Here is an 18,616-nt window from a genome sequence, read left to right on the forward strand (position 1 = left end):
TTTTTCACCTAATTAAGCTGGAGGAAGAACAGAATAAAACCAATTAAGTAAGAAGAAGAATAATGAAGATAAAAGGAATTAATTGGAGCAGGGGAGAAATGCAACCCACTTTTATCTGTCTCTTTTTAAGTACCTGGCCTCTGGCACTTCAGCTGCCAACGTTCTTACCTGCAAGTCTAGAGACTTGGGTCTGAAGACATGAGTGAGCCTTTTAAAGGGAAGTGGGGGCCAGTGGGGAGAGTAAAGGGATATGGGTGTAAAAGTTAACAAGCAAAAGTATTTCAAAGAAAAGAAAAAAGGAAGAAAACAACTTCAAAAACCAAGTTCATGTGACCCAGATGGCATGGAGAATTGTCCTTTTTGGAATCATAATTATTATTTTAAAAATCCAAATTATGCTGGAAAATTTGGGAAGTATGGACACAGACCGCATAGTCAGTCCAACGTGAGTTCAGCTGGCATTTATTAGCTAGGCGCTGTAGTGGGTGGGGCTGGACTACACAGGTAAACCAGACATTAATTCTGGTCCTGGAAGACAATGACGAGGACATGAACCTAGTAGGGGCACTCGATACAGTCAGAGGACTTGAAGATAGGGTGGCACATAACTCCATGATTACTGTGTCCCCCAACCCCAAACAGGAAATAAAACAGTTTTTGGGTTGGAATAGTCGATAATTGGCAAAGATCAGAGGTTTAAAAAGGGCAAACTGTGAAAAACATTTGTAGATTCCCAGGATTACAAAGTAAGGATATTATTCCAACACCATTAGAGGTAGCCAAAATGCAATAAATGTAAGGATAATGTTGGGGAGGGAGAACAACAATTTTCTTCCTACCCTTCTAGGTGTCTGCTGGTGCTCTGCAACAAAAGACAGATTAGAACAAACAGGTTTATTAACATTTGCATCATGCATGAAACACAGAGGAGTATCAGAGAGGAGTAACTCAAAGGCTTGGTTGGTAATTGGGCCTATATAGCAGCTTAGCAAAAGAGCAATGAATTTTTAGAGAAAGTAACAAGGCAAAGAAAAGGATCTTGAGTCTCTAGAGGTGGCCAATTGTGGAAAGGTAAATATATGGGAAACTAATGGAAGGTAAGGGCCCCTTAGTCAAATTTGGTGTAGAGCCTTCTGGTGTTCTCTCTGGGCTAATAAGGGTCTAGAGTTGTCTCCAGTGATCGGTGAGGGGAGATGGGGTACCTTTGCAAATCTTTTGTCCTGCTCTTAGGCAAATTGTGTGCCTGTGTTGTGTTGGCCCCCCGAGCTGAGAGCTTTTCTTGTATCAGCTTCCTTTCAGTTGCTTTGAGCTCAAAGTAAACCTTATACCAATGTGACATGTTTGCAGGTGGCATTTTTTGCTACTCTCTCTGATAAGAAGGGGGATTACAGGGGTGTTTAGCATCAGTATTCATGTAGGGAATAAAGACTGAGTTTGGCTGACCACACTAACTGGGGTGTGAGGTCAGGCCACCCAACGCCACCAACATGCAGAGCTCACTCAGTGCATTTGCTACAGAGCATCTTAAAGATAAAGGCAAAATCCCTGCTCAAATGCTCTCCTTCCTTCCCCAGAGTTAATCATTGTTTTGAAGTCCAGTATAGCCTTCCCACATCTGTTGTAATACAATTTGTACAATTTATCTGTATGTATTTATTATTGCCATACCCGTTTTAAAACTCCTTATAGATATGATAGTGACTACATCTCAATACAACTTAGTTTTTTTGGAAACTCAACATACACTTTTTTGTATTTTAGCCATAGTGATATATGTACCTCCAGTTCATTCACTTTAACTCTTGAATATTGTCTGTCTAATGATATAAATAAAATAGTAATTATTATATGAGATAAATACAAATAATCCTCTGTTTTTCAGATGAGAAAACTGAAAACAGAGATAAGCAGTTTGTTCAAGTTATATAGTTAGTAAGGAAGATTCAAATGAGGATCACAAATTTTGCCTTGTTCCATTCCAATAGCTGTTTCTGTTTCCTCCCTTGGGTTAGGATTTATAATGTGACAGAGCAAGGGTGAGAGAGGGTATCCTTCTGTTGCTCCTGACTTTATTTCGAATGCTTTCTAAAAAATTTTAACTTGAATATATTTGCTATAGGTTTACAATAAATATCTTGGAAGGAAGGAAGTTGCCTTCTATTTATAGTTTGCCAAAAAACTCTTTTTTTCTTATTTATGAATAAGTATTATATTTATCAAATGCTTCCTCTCTCTGAAAAAAAAAAAATCAGGATTTTTTTTTTTTCCTTACATGTTGATTAGTAGATTGTTTTTGGTTTCAGAGCATTCCCATTATTCCAGAATAAACCCTACTTGGTCATTTTGTGTTCTTATGTTAATATGCTGTTTAATTGTATTTGCTGAAGTTACATTTAGGATTTTTTATGTAGGTTGTAAGGTGAAATTGGTCTACAATTTTTTTTTCAATTATTCTGTGATTATCCAGCTTTGGCTTAAAGTTTATAAACTCAATGAGATCAGTTGATTTTTCCCTCCTTTTCTATTTCGTGAAATAGTTTGGGTGTTAAAGAGACTGCTTCACCTGAAATATTTGATAGTTATACTATGAACCATCTGAGTCTAACACTTTTCTTTTGAGATTTGACTGATAATTCAATTTGGTACATTATCAATCAGTTTAAATTTTCTGTCTTGAGTGAAAATTATCATTTAATCCAAGTTTTCAAACTCATTGTTATTAAGTAGTTCATAATATTGACTTGTGACTTTTAAAGTCTCTACGATAACTGTAGTTTTGATCACCTTTTCAATTCCAAAAAAAACCCCAACAAATGACAACAACAACAAAAAACAACTACCACGAGAATTATAGAGATGATCTCAAAAGAATAAATCAATTCATGGTTATTTGATAAAACTAATAAAATAGACATTGCTCATCTAGATCAAGAAAAGAAATGAGAAAACAAAAATAATACCAGATGCTATTTAAGACCTGTGAAAGGATTTCAGTCTAAACTGGAACCGGAAGATACGATGTGGAGAATCCCACACAGGCTCCCTCCGAAGAATGGAACTTGAGAATGAAGAGACTGATTCCCTGTAAATGCCTGATTTACAGAGGACTGAGATTCATCTCCAGACCAGTGAACATCTGCCAAGAACCTTTCACCATCCTCCGGCCAGTGAACTCCCTGCTTGGACTCCGGCGGGCCTGCCTTCTCTGGGCGCTCCTTCCCATTAATACAGCTGCCCCAGCCCTCAACAGACTCACATGCAGCATGCATTTTTATTTATTTATTTATTTTGAGAGACAGAGATCACAAGTAGGCAGAGAGGCAGGCAAGAGGGAACAGGAGGGAAGCAGGCTCCCTGCTGAGCAGAGAGCCCGATGGCAGGGCTCGATCCCAGCACCCTGAGATCATGACCTGAGCCGAAGGCAGAGGCTTTTTGACTCACTGAGCCACCCAGGCGCCCCAGCATGCATTTTCTGAATTGCAACTCCTCTGCTCTTCCTGAATAAACTCAGTTTCTGATAATTCAAGCTTGCCTCAGTTTACCTCTTCATTTAGGTTAACAGGTTTTTTTTTTTTTTTTTCCCAGTTCTAAAATTATCTGGTTCTAAGATTGTGGATTATCAAGTTCCTACCAAATCACTTTGCCTGTCTGCCTCTTCTTTGTCATTGCATGTGGTCACTCTCTCCTTATCACAGCATAGCCAGGGATAGAGGCAAGTCTCTATGCCTTATTTCCCTGCCATGTCCATGAGCTGGGCTGGTTGGAGAAGAAAGAACAGCTAAGTTGATTCACTGTAACATGGCCATTGCTCACACAAGGTAGCGTTGTCATGCGTCCTGGAGGCGTGCCTGCAGTGTCACGGGACCTGTGCAGGGTAAGAGAGGTTTGAGATAAAAAGAAGATACACACCCCACCCTCAAAAACTGAAATATACTGGGAAGACAGACATTAAGTAACTACACAAATAATTACAAGAACGGAAGGTACTATGTACGAGAAGTACAGGCTGCCATAGCAAGGGACTACTGAAGCTGTGGGGGGTTGGAGATGAACGTGGTAACTGAGGAGCAGAAATAGGATAGGGAGGGCGAGAATCAGTATCTGGAGGAAGGAGCTTAGTGTGTTCCAGAACCAAATAAGCCAGGGGCACCTGGGTGGCTCAGTGGGTTAAGCCTCTGCCTTCGGCTCAGGTCATGATCCCGGGGTCCTGGGATCGAGCCCTGCATCGGGCTCTCTGCTCAGCAGGGAGCCTGCTTCCTTTCCTCTCTCTCTGCCTGCTTGTGATCTCTCTCTGTCAAATAAATAAATAACAATCTTTAAAAAAAAAAAAAAAAAAAGAACCAAATAAGCAAGACTGGTATGTTCTCTCTGGAGAACAACAGAGAGAGTTAGAGCTTTTCAAGAATTGGGGACTTTATCATAAAATAGTGGGAAGCCACTAGAAGTTTTTAACACCGCCTCTGGCTAAGCATCAGGAAGCCTACATTCCAATAGCCATAGGTCTGTAGTTATCTTATTTTCAAAACAGACTTTTATTTTCCCCTTCAAAGGAGTAGAAGGCACTAGGAGGTATCCCATACCTGACATATACCAATTAGTATAGTGAATGCTTCCTTTAGGTAAACCATTACTTTAAACTTGTTATATATAATTCGTTAACTTGAACTAGTTTGCAGTACAGCAGTCTGGGCTTTTCTCCTTGGTTTTTAAAACTCTAATTTACTGTAAAATGTATTTTTTAATGTCTCGGGGACCTCTAGTCTGGCTGACTGCCTTATTTTGTTTGTTATTACCGTATTGTTGTCAGTGGGTTGCTGACACTCCTGCTCAGGTGGGCACCTGCCATGTCTGTCATCAGAGCTCAATGGTACCTCAGCTTGGGTCAGCTAAAGAGGGCATTACATGCTAATTGTTGGCAATCCCAGTCTTTTATCCAAACTCCCTAAATTTCCGTATTCCTGAAGTGGCAGAAGATGTTGTCCAAGGGAAGAGCAACTGGTGCAATCACCATACTCCTATATTGTTACATTGACCCATGGGTGATTTACTACAGGATTTTGATTTTGCCAAAGGAGAGAAAACCAAGGATGTTTTTCAGGAGCCGCAGTATTTTGTCAAAAGCACCTAGATAGTAGCTTTATTAGGTTCATTTGAAATGTGTGTTCTGAACTGATGCATTTGTCTGACAACTTTATTGATACTTCAAGTTGAATAATCATTTTTTGTGTGAGTTTTTGGTTCTTCAGAGGTTTTGCCATTTAAAAAGTTATACTTTTTTTGATCAGTGATTCACCAAAGGGTTTATAGTGGTATCAGGCTTGGTGTAAACCAGTTTATAAATTTGCTTTTCTAACAGATTTATTTATACTTCAGCACATCTCCCCTGAGGACTTAATAGTTATATAAAGAACATTTTTTATTGTAGCAGTAACTTACAGACCAGCACCCATTTTATATGTGTGTGTGTGTGTGTGTGTGTAAGCCATGTAAACAAAGGCAATAACTTTTAAAAGTATCTAATTTTAACTGTCTATCCAAAATAATGATGAGCTTGAATAAACTGGGAAAAATAGGATAAAATGGGGGAAATGGCTACATTTGTGTTTATCCATCCTTGGAGCCATTATTTGAAAAATAACTCCCAAAGTGACTACTTATCATCCCAGTCCTTTATTTTAATAATTAGAAATACTAACAAATAATGACATTACTAATTGAAATATCAATTTTGACAAGCCTTTACTTATTTCTCTATTAAAATGACTTCCTGAAAATATCACAGGAAGTTAATGAATCGCTTGTTAATTAAATTTGAACTTTTCTCCTCTAGTATTCAAATGAAAAAACTGAAATATATATTCAAATTGCTTTATACTAAATTGAACATTAATGGTTATATAAATATAATATATGGTAATGTTACACATGAATGTGATAAGAATCTGTAACATTCATAATGGAATTTGCTAATTTTGAATTTGGCTTATCTTTTAAGTTTATTTTGTTCCTGAAAATTCAAGTGCTGAAATAATGTTTTACCAGCATTTTCTAATTAGCCAAGTATAACTTTCTATGAAAAATTTAAACATTCTTAGGCAACTAACAAATCAATCTATCTTTTCTTCTCTTGTTTTGTTAGCCTTTTAGCAAATACCCTGCTGTGATAAATGACATCTCATTCTGGTTGCCCTCTGAAAATTTTATAGAAAACGATTTCTATGACTTAGTACGGACAATTGGAGGAGACCTGGTGGAAAGAGTTGATCTGATAGACAAGTTTAAACATCCAAAGTAAGTAAAAAGCTTTCTGATTTTATCCCTTTCTTGTTTCTATGTGACAAATGGCGTATGGAAATATATAATAAAATTTTGCTGAAACTCAGTGCATATGAGACAGAATGTCTCCAGAATTTATCGTGAATATATAGTTTATTAGAAAAGACTTTTATGTCAGTCCTTTATGAAAATCTTTCTAAAATGCAATTTTAATCTTTCCTGCCTTAGTAAATATGTGAAACAGAATGTTTTAAAGATCTTGGAGTTTTTCAGTATTGTTTTTAGAAGTGATTTCTTACCATTATCACATCCCAGGAACAGAGGAGTTGTGTCAGAAACAGAGGTTTGTGGAGAAAAAGCTGTTCTGTCAGTCTCTCAGTGAATATTTATTAACCACTTGCCTCATGCCAAAAGCTGTATTAGGTTCTAGGATAAAGTTTAGTAACTTAATCAGGACCCATCTCAGCGTTGGCCTGTTTTCCCCTGGGACGTGTGTGTGTGTATGCGCGTGCGTGTGTGTGTGTGTGTGTGTGTGTGTGTGTGTGTGTATGTGCGCGCATGTGCCCTATAGTCTTACACTTATCAGATTTGATTCTACTTTGGTTTTAGAAAAGTTTTCTTGACTTGTATCATTAAGGATTTGTTCTGATCCATTGTTCTACTCTGTTTCATTCTTCCGGAATTCCAGTTCTGCATAAGAAGGCTCTCCTTTATGTGACTTCTCTACCTATTACTTTCTCTCTAATGTTTTAAAACTCATTTCCACTTCATTTTGAATGCTTTTCTCATTGCTGTCTTGTCTGTCCCTTACTGTTTTCTGCAGTCTCTTCTTCCTCGCTCACATCCCATCTCCATCTTCGATTACTTTGTTTTTCCCCCTTTTATGAGCTCGGCAAGCTCACATTTCAGTTTCTTCTGTTTTCCTCTATGAATTATCTCTGATTTGTAGTTTTACTTCATAGAGGAATTGCTTCATTTGGTTTTTAAAATTTATTGCAAGGTATTTGCCCAGCAATTTCTTACGATCCAGTGGCAATATTTTTTTCTATGACTTCTTTGTTAATAAGTTTTTCTTTCATCTTCCTTATTTTTTCCCCAGTTTTCAAATTGATGTACCTGTGGTATGCATATGATTTGCCTTTTTGTTACTTATATTTGAATGACATTGGATTTTCTGAACCAGTTATGGGCACAAAGTTGAGGTATGAGTGTGGGTGTTGACATGGCAGGGAGGGGCTAGGGTGATCGTTCACGTTAACCGTCCTCACCACTCTACGGCTTTTATCCTCTCCAGTGCCAAGAAATAACCCTTTCTTTGAATACGGCTCATTCATCTCATTGATTCCTTGTATAGTTCTGCCTCCCACCCCAAATCCTCTCTTCTTACAAACAGAAGATTCGCCTTTGTTTACTTCAGTTTCAGCACTTATTGATGATAAAGACTTTGAACTTCAGATTATAACCCTCACGTCTGAGAAATGTGTCTTTGCTGATATTTTCTGAGAAATGCCACTGCGTGTGTTTCCTTCCTTCACATCTCATTAGCTTCTACTTGCTTTCAGCTGCTTTTGGCAGACTTTAAATATATTTTAGAGTTTGCAGATGATGTCTCTTCCCTAACTTTACAGAAAACAGTATATATGGAGCAGCTTGGGTTTTTGACACGATGGAAGACCCATTCAGTCTGGGTCTTTTCTGTGAGAGAAATTTCTAGGAATTTGCATGTTGATAGTGAAATTCCAGCTACTTACTATTGAAGAAGAGGGAAAATGTAGGACCATGACTGATTATTCAATAGTAACTGAGATACCAAAAGGCCATGATTTGTTATCTTTTCCCCATTGTTGTTTAATATGTAAAAAAACCATAAGAATTAAGGATTCAGAATCCATTCCTAATTTTGTACTTCTCAAGCTTTTGCCACCTGCCATTGCCTGAGCCCTGCCTCTACTCTCATATCATCAGTGTCAAAAGTTAGAGGAGTAGCCCTTTCTGGTTGGAGATGATCAGATCTTAAAGGTTGGAGATAGATGTAATGGCCTGGATGTGGGAGTAAGTGTGGTTTGGGGGCGGGGTAAATATTGGGATTTTCTGACTGGGAGGTGATTTGCGTTGGTGAGAATAAATGCTGAATGGGCATGCTAATTGGAGAAATTGCTGTGAGAGTGAGGTAGCATCGGAATCCTTTGACCATGGACGCACCAGGCAGGCAGATATTCCATTAAAAAAAAAATCACTGGACTGTATAGGAGTGTTCTGCTGATGCAGGTCTATACACACAACTGTATTCTAGTTTATGAAAGGAGAATCTGTCCAGTTGCTTCCAGAGGACACAGTACCACAGTACTCTCGATTGGAAACTTGAAAACAACCAACCAACTAAAAAAATACTTTTTATTGGCACTGACCTTACCATCTTTTAAGTGAATGTTAAACAAATATTTAAGGCCAACTATTCTGAAGCTATGCCAAATGATTAGCCTGCCCAGGGTGCACACCTATCTCAATAAGGGTCTTGGTGGTTGGAGTAAGGCTTCTGAGGCAGAGGTTGCTAATTATCTCTCAATATCCAATCCCCCATTTAAAAAATAATGTAGAATTGATTTTTTTGTCTAAGCAGCTTGCCAGCTAACTAAAAGTCTACACTTCTAAGCCTCCACTATTGAGGCTGTCCTTTTCTTTCCTGCCATTTGGATGTGAATGTAATGGCTGGTACTTCAGCACCCATTTTGGACCATGGTATGACCTTGGCAATGGAAGTTGTGTCGAGTACAACCTGGGTCTCTGGCACTGGAGTGTCAGTTCAGCCCTGGACTTTTATATGAGAGACAAGTATCTTGTTGAAGCCACTGGTTTTTAGATCTTTGTTACTGACAACCAAAGGTAAACTTTGCTATTACAGCCCTGAGGGAAAGGACAGACTTGCAGAAAGGGACACATTATTTAGTAATAGTGGCTCACTGACTAAAGATCCTCAGGAAATATCTAGGGTGGGAGGGTGGCAAACTGTTTCTGTTGAGGGCCAGTTAGTAGATAGTTTTGACTTTGAGGGCCATAGGGTCTCTGCAACACCTGTGCCCTACTCTGCTATTGTAAAAGCCATGGACGAAATGAACCAAACAAACATGGCTCTGTTCCAGCAAAGCTTTAATTACAAAAACAGATGATGGGCTAGGTTTGGCCCATAGTTTCTGACCCCTGATATACAGGAGGGAGCCACATACAATTCTTTAACTGACCCCTGCTCATATATTCTAAAATTCTCCTCTTGGAGGTCTTTTTCCCTCGGGCACCCTGCACCCTCCTGTTCTCCTCCCAGTAAGAGTTCCTGACTTGGGTGGTGGCAAGTGGAGGGTCACCTGATCTTGTACTCATCAGTGCCTATCTGGAGCTTAGGACTTACTTTATTTTCAACGCATAAATTAAATATTGCTAGGCAGTCCAAAGAGCTCTGACCCTTTCTTTGCCTAACATCAAGAACTGAGAAATGCTAGTAGTGCATGAAAGACTCTTTGAAATAAACAAGTAGTTGAACAAGTTATGTCTTTTTTTCTTTTTTAATAAATTAGGTGTCATGTCTTGCGAACAAGAGCAGATCCCAAGATGCTTCAGGGAGACAAAACTGCTGAATAGGAACCTAATTTCATAATGTTAGACAAATGGGCACATTTTTCTGGGTTACAGATAGTAGTCTGTCCTGAATGGTCACAGGTAACAGCTATTCAGGTTAGAAGAAGATGACTTTTTGTTCTAGTCCTTGCGGCTCAGATAGGACAGATTTAGGTTGAGCTCAAGGTAGAGGCTTTCGGAAGTTAGAATTGGGGGATTTAAAAGACTTACTTGACTGGACTACAAGAAATGGGTGGTGGGGAGAATGCCCCAGGTGTCTATAGCAGGTTCTCCCTGACCATGTCCCCAGATCAGTGCTTCTCATAGACCTCCACCATGTTTCTGGGGCTGCTGCTCACTCCGTGCATTCTGCTCAGTCATGGACATGCTTTCCTGAATCCGTGAACCCACAGCCAGGGTCTAGTTGGGGCTGAGATGCTAGAGGTAAGCATCCTGAGGCATGGGCACCGAAGGCGAGTCCCAGCTCTGTTGAGGCCTCCTTGATCCAGTTAATGGTTCTGTTCTTCCTGACTGACCACTTGTGGTTGGAACAAATTTAGCACAGGTTGGTACCAGAGCGCTTGTCTCCAGTTTTTCATGGTGTGCCGAAGAGGGACTCCACCAAGAGAGGCACTTTCTCCGTGTGGCTGCCCCCCTTCTCAGTGGATATGAATCACGGGTATTACCTGCTCCTAATTGGCTACAGCATGGGGGCAGGCGTCCCTGTGGATAAGGCAGTTGGGGTGACTTCTTCCTTCTTCCCTTCCTCTTGTTTTTCCCTCCTTAATCTTAATTCTCTTCTCTTTTCTTTCTTTCTTTCTTTGGTGTGTTTGATTTTGCTTTGTCAAATTGCATCCAATAAAAACAAAAAAGTTTAAAAATGAAAAGGTGAGATTCACCCATCATGTCAACACCCTAACACCACATTTCTTCATGTCGTTACATTTCCCAGTCTTGACTTTTTTCATGCGTATGCATCAGATGACATTTGATCCCGGAATGATGTATGCTATGTATTATCAGCCTTCTGGTCTAGAATGGGGTTCTTCAGCCTCTCCACTGCTGATATTTGGGGCCAGATAATTCTTTGTTGGGGGGACTGTTCTGTGCACCCCAAGATGTCAGCAGTACCCAGCACCTTATGATGACCAAAAATGCCTCCAGACATTGCCAGATATCCCCTGTCAGGCAAAACTGCCCTCAGTTGAGAACCACTGGGATATTATTTAGTGGAGAATTTCTTATGTCTTCTAAAAAATATTATTTCTTAAAACCATGCTTTACTTTTGTGTTCTGACCAGCAGGGAGAAGGGACAGAAGGACCTTACAAGAGGGAGGTGTTCCAGCAGGGGTTCTTATGGTTCCAAGAAACACACATGACAAAACATCAGAAAAGCTGGGCACCCCAGCTAGGCTTCAGAAAGAGCAGGAGCTAGGGCAGGGTCTGACCTTTCTGTCTCCATTGCCCTTTCTGGGGTTTGTCTACCAATTTCTGCTTCTCTGTCATGTTTTATTTCCTCACGCCCTCTCTGGCTCTCCCCTGCTTCCTGCTTTCAACCATATAGCTTGTGCTCTCTCTGTATTTGGCAGAGCTCAGAATACCCTGCCCAGCCCCCAAGTCTAAATGACCTTCAGGTGTCAGTGCTCAGCACCATTTGCTAGCACTTTGCCCAATTCTGACATTCCCGACAAAGGAGTCTCACCGGCCTGAGATTTTCTGGCCAAGTCAGAGGTCACTGACCAGCTGGAGGACAGGTTCTCCTGCAATCAGGTGTCTGCCCTCGCTCTAATTAGCCACATGAGTCAAATGGACAGGCCTCTGACCTTGTTATATAGGTCGGTAGGTTTACTGTCTATATGGAGCTTTCTTTGTTTTCCCTGTAGCCTGAACTCAATAGCTTCCAACTCAGGCACTGCCATTTTCAGACTGCCTTGAACTTCACGCAGAGGCCTGTTGTAAGAATGTTAACCAATCGCTTCTCGAGTTCCTATGTTATAGGACACATCGGGCTCATTGGGACCACACGGATAGTAACGCAAGAGATCCCAGTTTTTTGTTTTGTTTTTTTAAGATTTTATTTATTTATTTGACAGACCGAGATCACAAGTAGGCAGAGAGGCAGCAGAGAGAGAGAGGAGGAAGCAGGCTCCCGCAGAGCAGAGAGCCCGATGTGGGGCTCGATCCCAGGACCCTGGGATCATGACCTGAGCCGAAGGCAGAGGCTTTAACCCACTGAGCCACCCAGGTGCCCCGAGATCCCAGTTTTTGTGGGGCTAAATAACGCAAGAAGAGTGAACTAGCAATAAAAAATAGAAGGTGATTAACTGACCATAGAGTTGAGGGTCCATATCTGGGCTCTCTACTGTGTTCCACTGGTCTATATGTCTGTTTTTATGCCAGTACCATGCTGTCTTGGTGATCACAGCTGTATAGTAAAGCTTGAAATCAGGTAACGTGATGCCCCCAGTTTTATTTTTGTTTTTCAACATTTCCTTAGTGATTCGGGGTCTCTTCTGGTTCCATACAAATTTTTGGATTATTTGCTCCAGCTCTTTGAAGAATATTGGTGGAATTTTGATTGGAATGGCATTAAAATATAGATTGCTCTAGGCAGTATAACAATGTTTATTCTTCCGATCCAAGAGCATGGAATGGTCTTCCATCTTTTTGTGTCTTCTTCAATTTCTTTCATGAGTGTTCTGTAGTTCCTCGAGTACAGATCCTTTACCTCTTTGGTTAGGTTTATTCCCAGGTATCTTATGGTCCTTGGTGCTATAGTAAATGGAATCGATTCTCTAATTTCCCTTTCTGTATTTTCATTGTTAGTGTATAAGAAAGCCACTAATTTCTGTACATTGACTTTGTATCCTGCCACATTACTGAATTGCTGTATGAGTTCTAGTAGTTTGGGGGTGGAGTCTTTTGGGTTTTCCATATAAAGAATCATGTCATCTGCGAAGAGAGAGAGTTTGACTTCTTCATTGCCAATTTGGATACCTTTTATTTCTCTTTGTTGTCTGATTGCTGTTGCTAGGACTTCTAATACTATGTTGAACAAGAGTGGTGAGAGTAGGCATCCTTGTCGTGTTCCTGATCTCAATGGGAAGGCTGCAAGCTTTTTCCCATTGTGGATGATATTTGCTGTGGGTTTTTCATAGATAGATTTGATGAAGTTCAGGAATGTTCCCTCTAACCCTATACTTTGAAGCATTTTAATCAGGAACGGATGCTGGATTTTGTCAAATGCTTTTTCTGTATCAATTGAAAGGACCATGTGGTTCTTCTCTCTTTTCTTATTTATTTGTTCTATCACATTGATTGATTTGCGAATGTTGAACCATTATTGTAGCCCAGGAATGAATCCCACCTGGTCATGGTGGATAATCTTTTTAATGTGCTGTTGGATACTGTTTGCTAGGATCTTGTTGAGAATCTTAACATCCATATTCATCGGTGATATTGGTCTGAAATTCTCCTTTTTGGTAGGGTCTTTGCCTGGTTTGGGGATCAGGGTAATGCGGGCTTCATAGAAAGAGTCTGGAAGTTTTCCTTCTGCTTCAATTTTTTGAAATAGCTTCAGGAGAATAGGTGTTATTTCTTCTTCGAAAGTTTGATAGAATTCCCCAGGGAATCCATCAGGTCCTGGGCTCTTGTTTTTTGGGAGGTTTTTGATCACTGCTTCAATCTCGTTACTAGGTATCGGTCTATTTAGGTTATGGTCAGTTAATCTTTGAAAAAACAGGAAAAAATATACAGTGGAAAAAAGACAGTCTCTTCAATAAATGGTGCTGGGAAAACTGGGCAGCTATATGTAGAAGAATGAAACTCGACCATTCTCTTATACCGTACACAAAGATAAACTCAAAATGGATAAAAGACCTCAACATGAGACAGGAATCCATCAGAATCCTAGAGGAGAACATAGGCAGTAATCTCTTCGATATCAGCCACAGCAACTTCTTTCAAGATATGTCTCCAAAGGCAAAGGAAACAAAAGCCAAAATAAACTTTTGGGACTTCATCAAGATCAAAAGCTTCTGCACAGCAAAGGAAACAGTCAACAAAACAAAGAGGCAATGCACGGAATGGGAGAAGATATTTGCAAATGACAGTATAGACAAAAGATTGATATCCAGGATCTATAAAGAACTCCTCAAACTCAACACACACAAAACAGATAATCATATCAAAAAATGGGCAGAAGATATGAACAGACACTTCTCCAATGAAGACATACAAATGGCTATCAGACACATGAAAAAATGTTCATCATCACTAGCCATCAGGGAGATTCAAATTAAAACCACATTGAGATATTACCTTACACCAGTTAGAATGGCCAAAATTAGCAAGACAGGAAACAACATGTGTTGGAGGGGATGTGGAGAAAGGGGAACACTCTTACACTGTTGGTGGGAATGCAAGTTGGTGCAGCCTCTTTGGAGATCAGTGTGGAGATTCCTCAAGAAATTAAAAATAGAGCTTCCCTATGACCCTGCCATTGCACTATTGGGTATTTACCCCAAAGATACAGATGTAGTGAAAAGAAGGGCCATCTGTACCCCAATGTTTATAGCAGTAATGGCCACGGTCGCCAAACTGTGGAAAGAACCAAGATGCCCTTCAACGGACGAATGGATAAGGAAGATGTGGTCCATATACACTATGGAGTATTATGCCTCCATCAGAAAGGATGAATACCCAACTTTTGTAGCAACATGGAGGGGACTGGAAGAGATTATGCTGAGTGAAATAATTCAAGCAGAGAGAGTCAATTATCATATGGTTTCACTTATTTGTGGAGCATAACAAATAGCATGGAGGACATGGGGAGTTAGGAGAAGGGAGTTGGGAGAAATTGGAAGGGGAGGTGAACCATGAGAGACTATGGACTCTGAAAAACAATCTGAAGGGTTTGAAGAGGTGGGGGGGGTGGGAGGTTGGGGGAACCAGGTGGTGGGTATTAGAGAGGGCACGGACTGCATGGAGCACTGGGTGTGGTACAAAAACAATGAATACTGTTATGCTGAAAATAAATTTTTAAAAATGATTATAAAAAAAAAATAGAAGGTGATAATAAGGTGGGTTAAGCCTCGTGTGTGGCCTGCACAGTTTCTTGCATGTGTCTGATGCCCCACAAGCCTTCCCTGTCTGAGAGGGAATGTCTAGGGCTATAGGTTCAGAGCAGGGCAGCCATTGGTCTGGGAAGTTTTCCCAGGAGACGAGACCGCAAACTCTGCATGTCTGTCTCCTTTCTGCTACCTTGTGAATGAGGTGTACACAGCTCATTCTCAGTGAGTGTCTCTGAGTAGAAACCTTCAGTTCCTGTGAAAAGAACCCTGGGTTGTTATGTTCTTTTGTTGCTGGGGCAGATTCACTCAGGGTGGCCACTTTAAGACAGACGGGATTTATTTACGGAAACGCCTGAATCAGAACAAGAAACCCATTTGGAACCAAGGCAGGTCTAAGGGCTAGAGATCTTTTGAAACCAGGCACCTCTGGCTCTATCCCTCCGCTCTCCTCTCAGCCAGCGACCACTCCTAAAACAGCTCAGCCCCACTTTCCAGAACACGGAACCACAGTCTGAACATTTACAACCAGAAGGGTTCATGGGACATTTTTTCAGAACTAGCCCCCCAGGTGCGGACCTCCTTCCCTCATCCCCCACCAGTCTGCTCCTCAGAGCTCTGTGTAACTGCTCCTAAGGTTGACTCATTCATATCTTGTGTTCCTTATGTGCACTTAAACTTTTCCAGGCTATTCCGCTTGATGGAAACTCCGTAGGGCACTATGGCATAGTCTCTCACTTCCATCTTCCCACAGTGTTTAAATTGGAAGGAGGCTGGCTCCCTGCGTGATGCTTGGTGGATGGCTCATTGATCCTTCTTCGTTCCTTAGAGGCGCTTTTGTTAAATGGCTGGAAGTATTATGACCTAAAAAGTAGAGGCAATGTAGGCCAGTGGAAAGAGCTCAGAATTCAGAGGCAGAGGCCATCAGTGGCCTCTTCCTTCACGTCCCTTCACGTCTTAGAAGTCCCATAAAGGCATTCTCTGACCTCAGTTCCTCATCTGCCAACCAAGGGTGCTAACATCATCCAGAAATGGCAGCTGCAAAAATTAGGTCAGCCTATAGGTGTGAAATGCTTTGAAAACAGCACATAGTTGGTTCAAAAAAAAAAAAAAAATTTAATAGTTATCACAGGAAAAACCAGTAACTTTCACAGTCAGCCCATCTTGCTTATTAAAGAGTAACCTCGGCACAGCCAGGAGTCTTGGATTTGGCCGCCAAATACATACAACTAGGAAGTTCTGGTCATCACGGGAAGCAGAGTGAGACTTCATATAAAACTATCATTCTGAAATAATACATGTTCTTCCTGCAGCTTAAGGAGTACATGTTCAATCATAAAAAAAATAAAAATACTTCGTAAAGTGGCATAGATGTTGGTCAGTGGAGCTGCGTCGTCAATATGGCTGTTCTCTGGGTTCTGTATTGGGAAAATGCCATGGCTGGTGTCAGGTGGGGTGACATCTCCGGTTTACAGATCACTCCCTGGTCCTGTTTCTTGTGACAGAGCCAAAGAAGTGCAGTTATCTGAACTTAAAGCTTGGCCAGCAATGAAAAGCCAGCGACAGCTAATCTTGAGAGAGCTTGTCAGAAGTTGTGTCCCCTTGAAACTGACAGTATGCGGTACCAGGGAGCTCGCTCGGGGCAGCCAGGCCTGCGTTAGAACACTCCTGGCTTCTTTCCCTTTCTTCACTTTTATTGCCATGCTGGTGGCGTGAGTCTAAGAACTTTTATTGTTGTGGTTCAGACAGCCCAGAAAGCAATTCTAAGAACACTATTTTTAGCCTGGGCATTTGTTTTTCCCTACCTTCCTCTCTTTACCTCCTTCCCTAAAAGGCTTCTTTTTAAAGCAGCCCACGAGGGGTGCATTTTCTCGGGGTCACACAGAAGCCCTGCTTGCCACCAGCATTAGACAAATTAAAACACAATTAGCTCGGTCCCCGAACGTGCCCTATCCCCTAGCACTTCACCATTTGCTGAAGGAGCCTTTGACATTACCTTCAGCACTGACCCAGCAGGGGAGCAGCGTCTCAGCACAGAGCAGAGAAGGAGTGGAGAGACTGCTCGTTGACAGCCAGGCACAGAGAGGGGCCAGACGTTCAATGAGCTGGATCGTCAGTGATCTGCTGTGTGCGTGCACACCTTCATGAAAATTAACCATGAAGCCGCTCTTCCCTCTTTAACTTTCAATTAGCGCTTTTCAGGGAATTCTTTGGCTATAATCTTCACTTGGCATCCTGTGCACCTTTTTGCAGCGTGGAGACTGAATGCTCTCTTTCTAAGATGCAAGGCAGAAGTAACCCACTTCCCTTGATGTTTCCCTGTCCCACCCCCGACAGTATCAATCAGATGAAGGTGAGTTAAAATGCACACCAAGGACAACCTGTAAGGGGAATCTCAGTCACAGAATTGGCAGAAATGTGATGGGGAGGGGCAGCCCCGCCCCCTCATTTTGGGCAGCGAGGAGTCCTGCTCTGCATCATTCTGGATCTTTAAATCTGTTATCCAGGTCACAAGGTCACTTCTTTCAACTAGCTACCACCCAAACGTGAATCCCAGAGCTGCAATGGGCGCCTGCCTCCTACTCCCAGCTGCACCGTCCATACGGGGTCAGCGACCTTGCCCTTCACACCACACAGAGGCTTAGCCTTGACTGTGCCATGACCCTCACAGTTACTGAGGATGTCTTAGTAACTAAGAAATTTATGACTCCAGATATGGCCTGGCACTGCGCAGCCTCAGAGTCTTACGCAGGATAACCTAACAGTTATCCTGATTATAGATCTCAGAGTCGAGTCTTTATTTTATTTTATTTTATTTTTAATTTTTTTTTTTTATTTATTTATTTGTCAGAGAGAGAGAGAGGGAGAGAGAGCGAGCACAGGCAGACAGAATGGCAGGCAGAGGCAGAGGGAGAAGCAGGCTCCCTGACGAGCAAGGAGCCCGATGTGGGACTCGATCCCAGGACGCTGGGATCATGACCTGAGCCGAAGGCAACTGCTTAACCAACTGAGCCACCCAGGCGTCCCTCGGAGTCGAGTCTTTAAAGATGAGACTTATAAGAAAGTTTCTGAGACCTATTTGAATTTCTGAGCAGTGGAGATGGGCTCAGCAGACCTGCTGATTCCTCGGGCTCCAGCTCCAGCCAGGCTGCAGCTGGGATGCACAGTGCGCGGGCCGGGTTGGTGTCCAAGTGTCCCTTGGGCTAGTTACCTTCCTTAGCTTGGTCATAACTGAGACTCAAGCTGCTGGTGTGCAAAAGCAAGCAGAGACCTCTAGGGATGAGGGGTCAGCTCCAAGGGAAAGGACCAGCGGTATATACAGTTGGTCCAAATAACATCCTAGATCTAGGGCCCCTTTCTTATTGGGGACGTTTGGGAGGGTGCCCTGCGGTCAGCGGGCCCGGTGGAAGTGGGTGGCAGAGCAGACGAGCAGTCACAGAGAAGCCAGGCTTAGGGGCCGCACACGGTCTGCCTGGGAGCTCCACTGGCTAGCTGCCGCCCCAGGGCTCTGTCCCCTCCTTAGAGGTGGGGTGGATCTGGAGTCCAGATGTGGGGGTGGAGTGTAAGGGATACTTAAGGTGGGAAAGCCAGGCGACCAACAGGAACTTTGATTTGGTTTTTTTGTTGCTTTGTTTTGTTTTAACAGCCTATAGCTCCAAGG

General features: G+C 41.8%; 1 protein-coding gene across 1 annotated transcript in view; it reads left to right on the forward strand.

Annotated features, from left to right (window-relative positions):
* LOC111156761 (phenylalanyl-tRNA synthetase 2, mitochondrial) overlaps positions 1–18,616 on the forward strand; it is a 399,584-nt gene that overhangs the window by 244,198 nt on the left and 136,770 nt on the right. The window contains exon 6 of the mRNA XM_022517827.1: positions 6,140–6,291. Coding sequence (XP_022373535.1) covers positions 6,140–6,291 — 152 coding nt within the window. The remainder of the gene's footprint in view (positions 1–6,139; positions 6,292–18,616) is intronic.

This window comes from Enhydra lutris, unplaced genomic scaffold (genome assembly GCF_002288905.1).
Source record: "Enhydra lutris kenyoni isolate GAN:26980312 unplaced genomic scaffold, ASM228890v2 scaffoldscaffold48, whole genome shotgun sequence".
NCBI classification, from domain to species: Eukaryota; Metazoa; Chordata; class Mammalia; order Carnivora; family Mustelidae; genus Enhydra; species Enhydra lutris.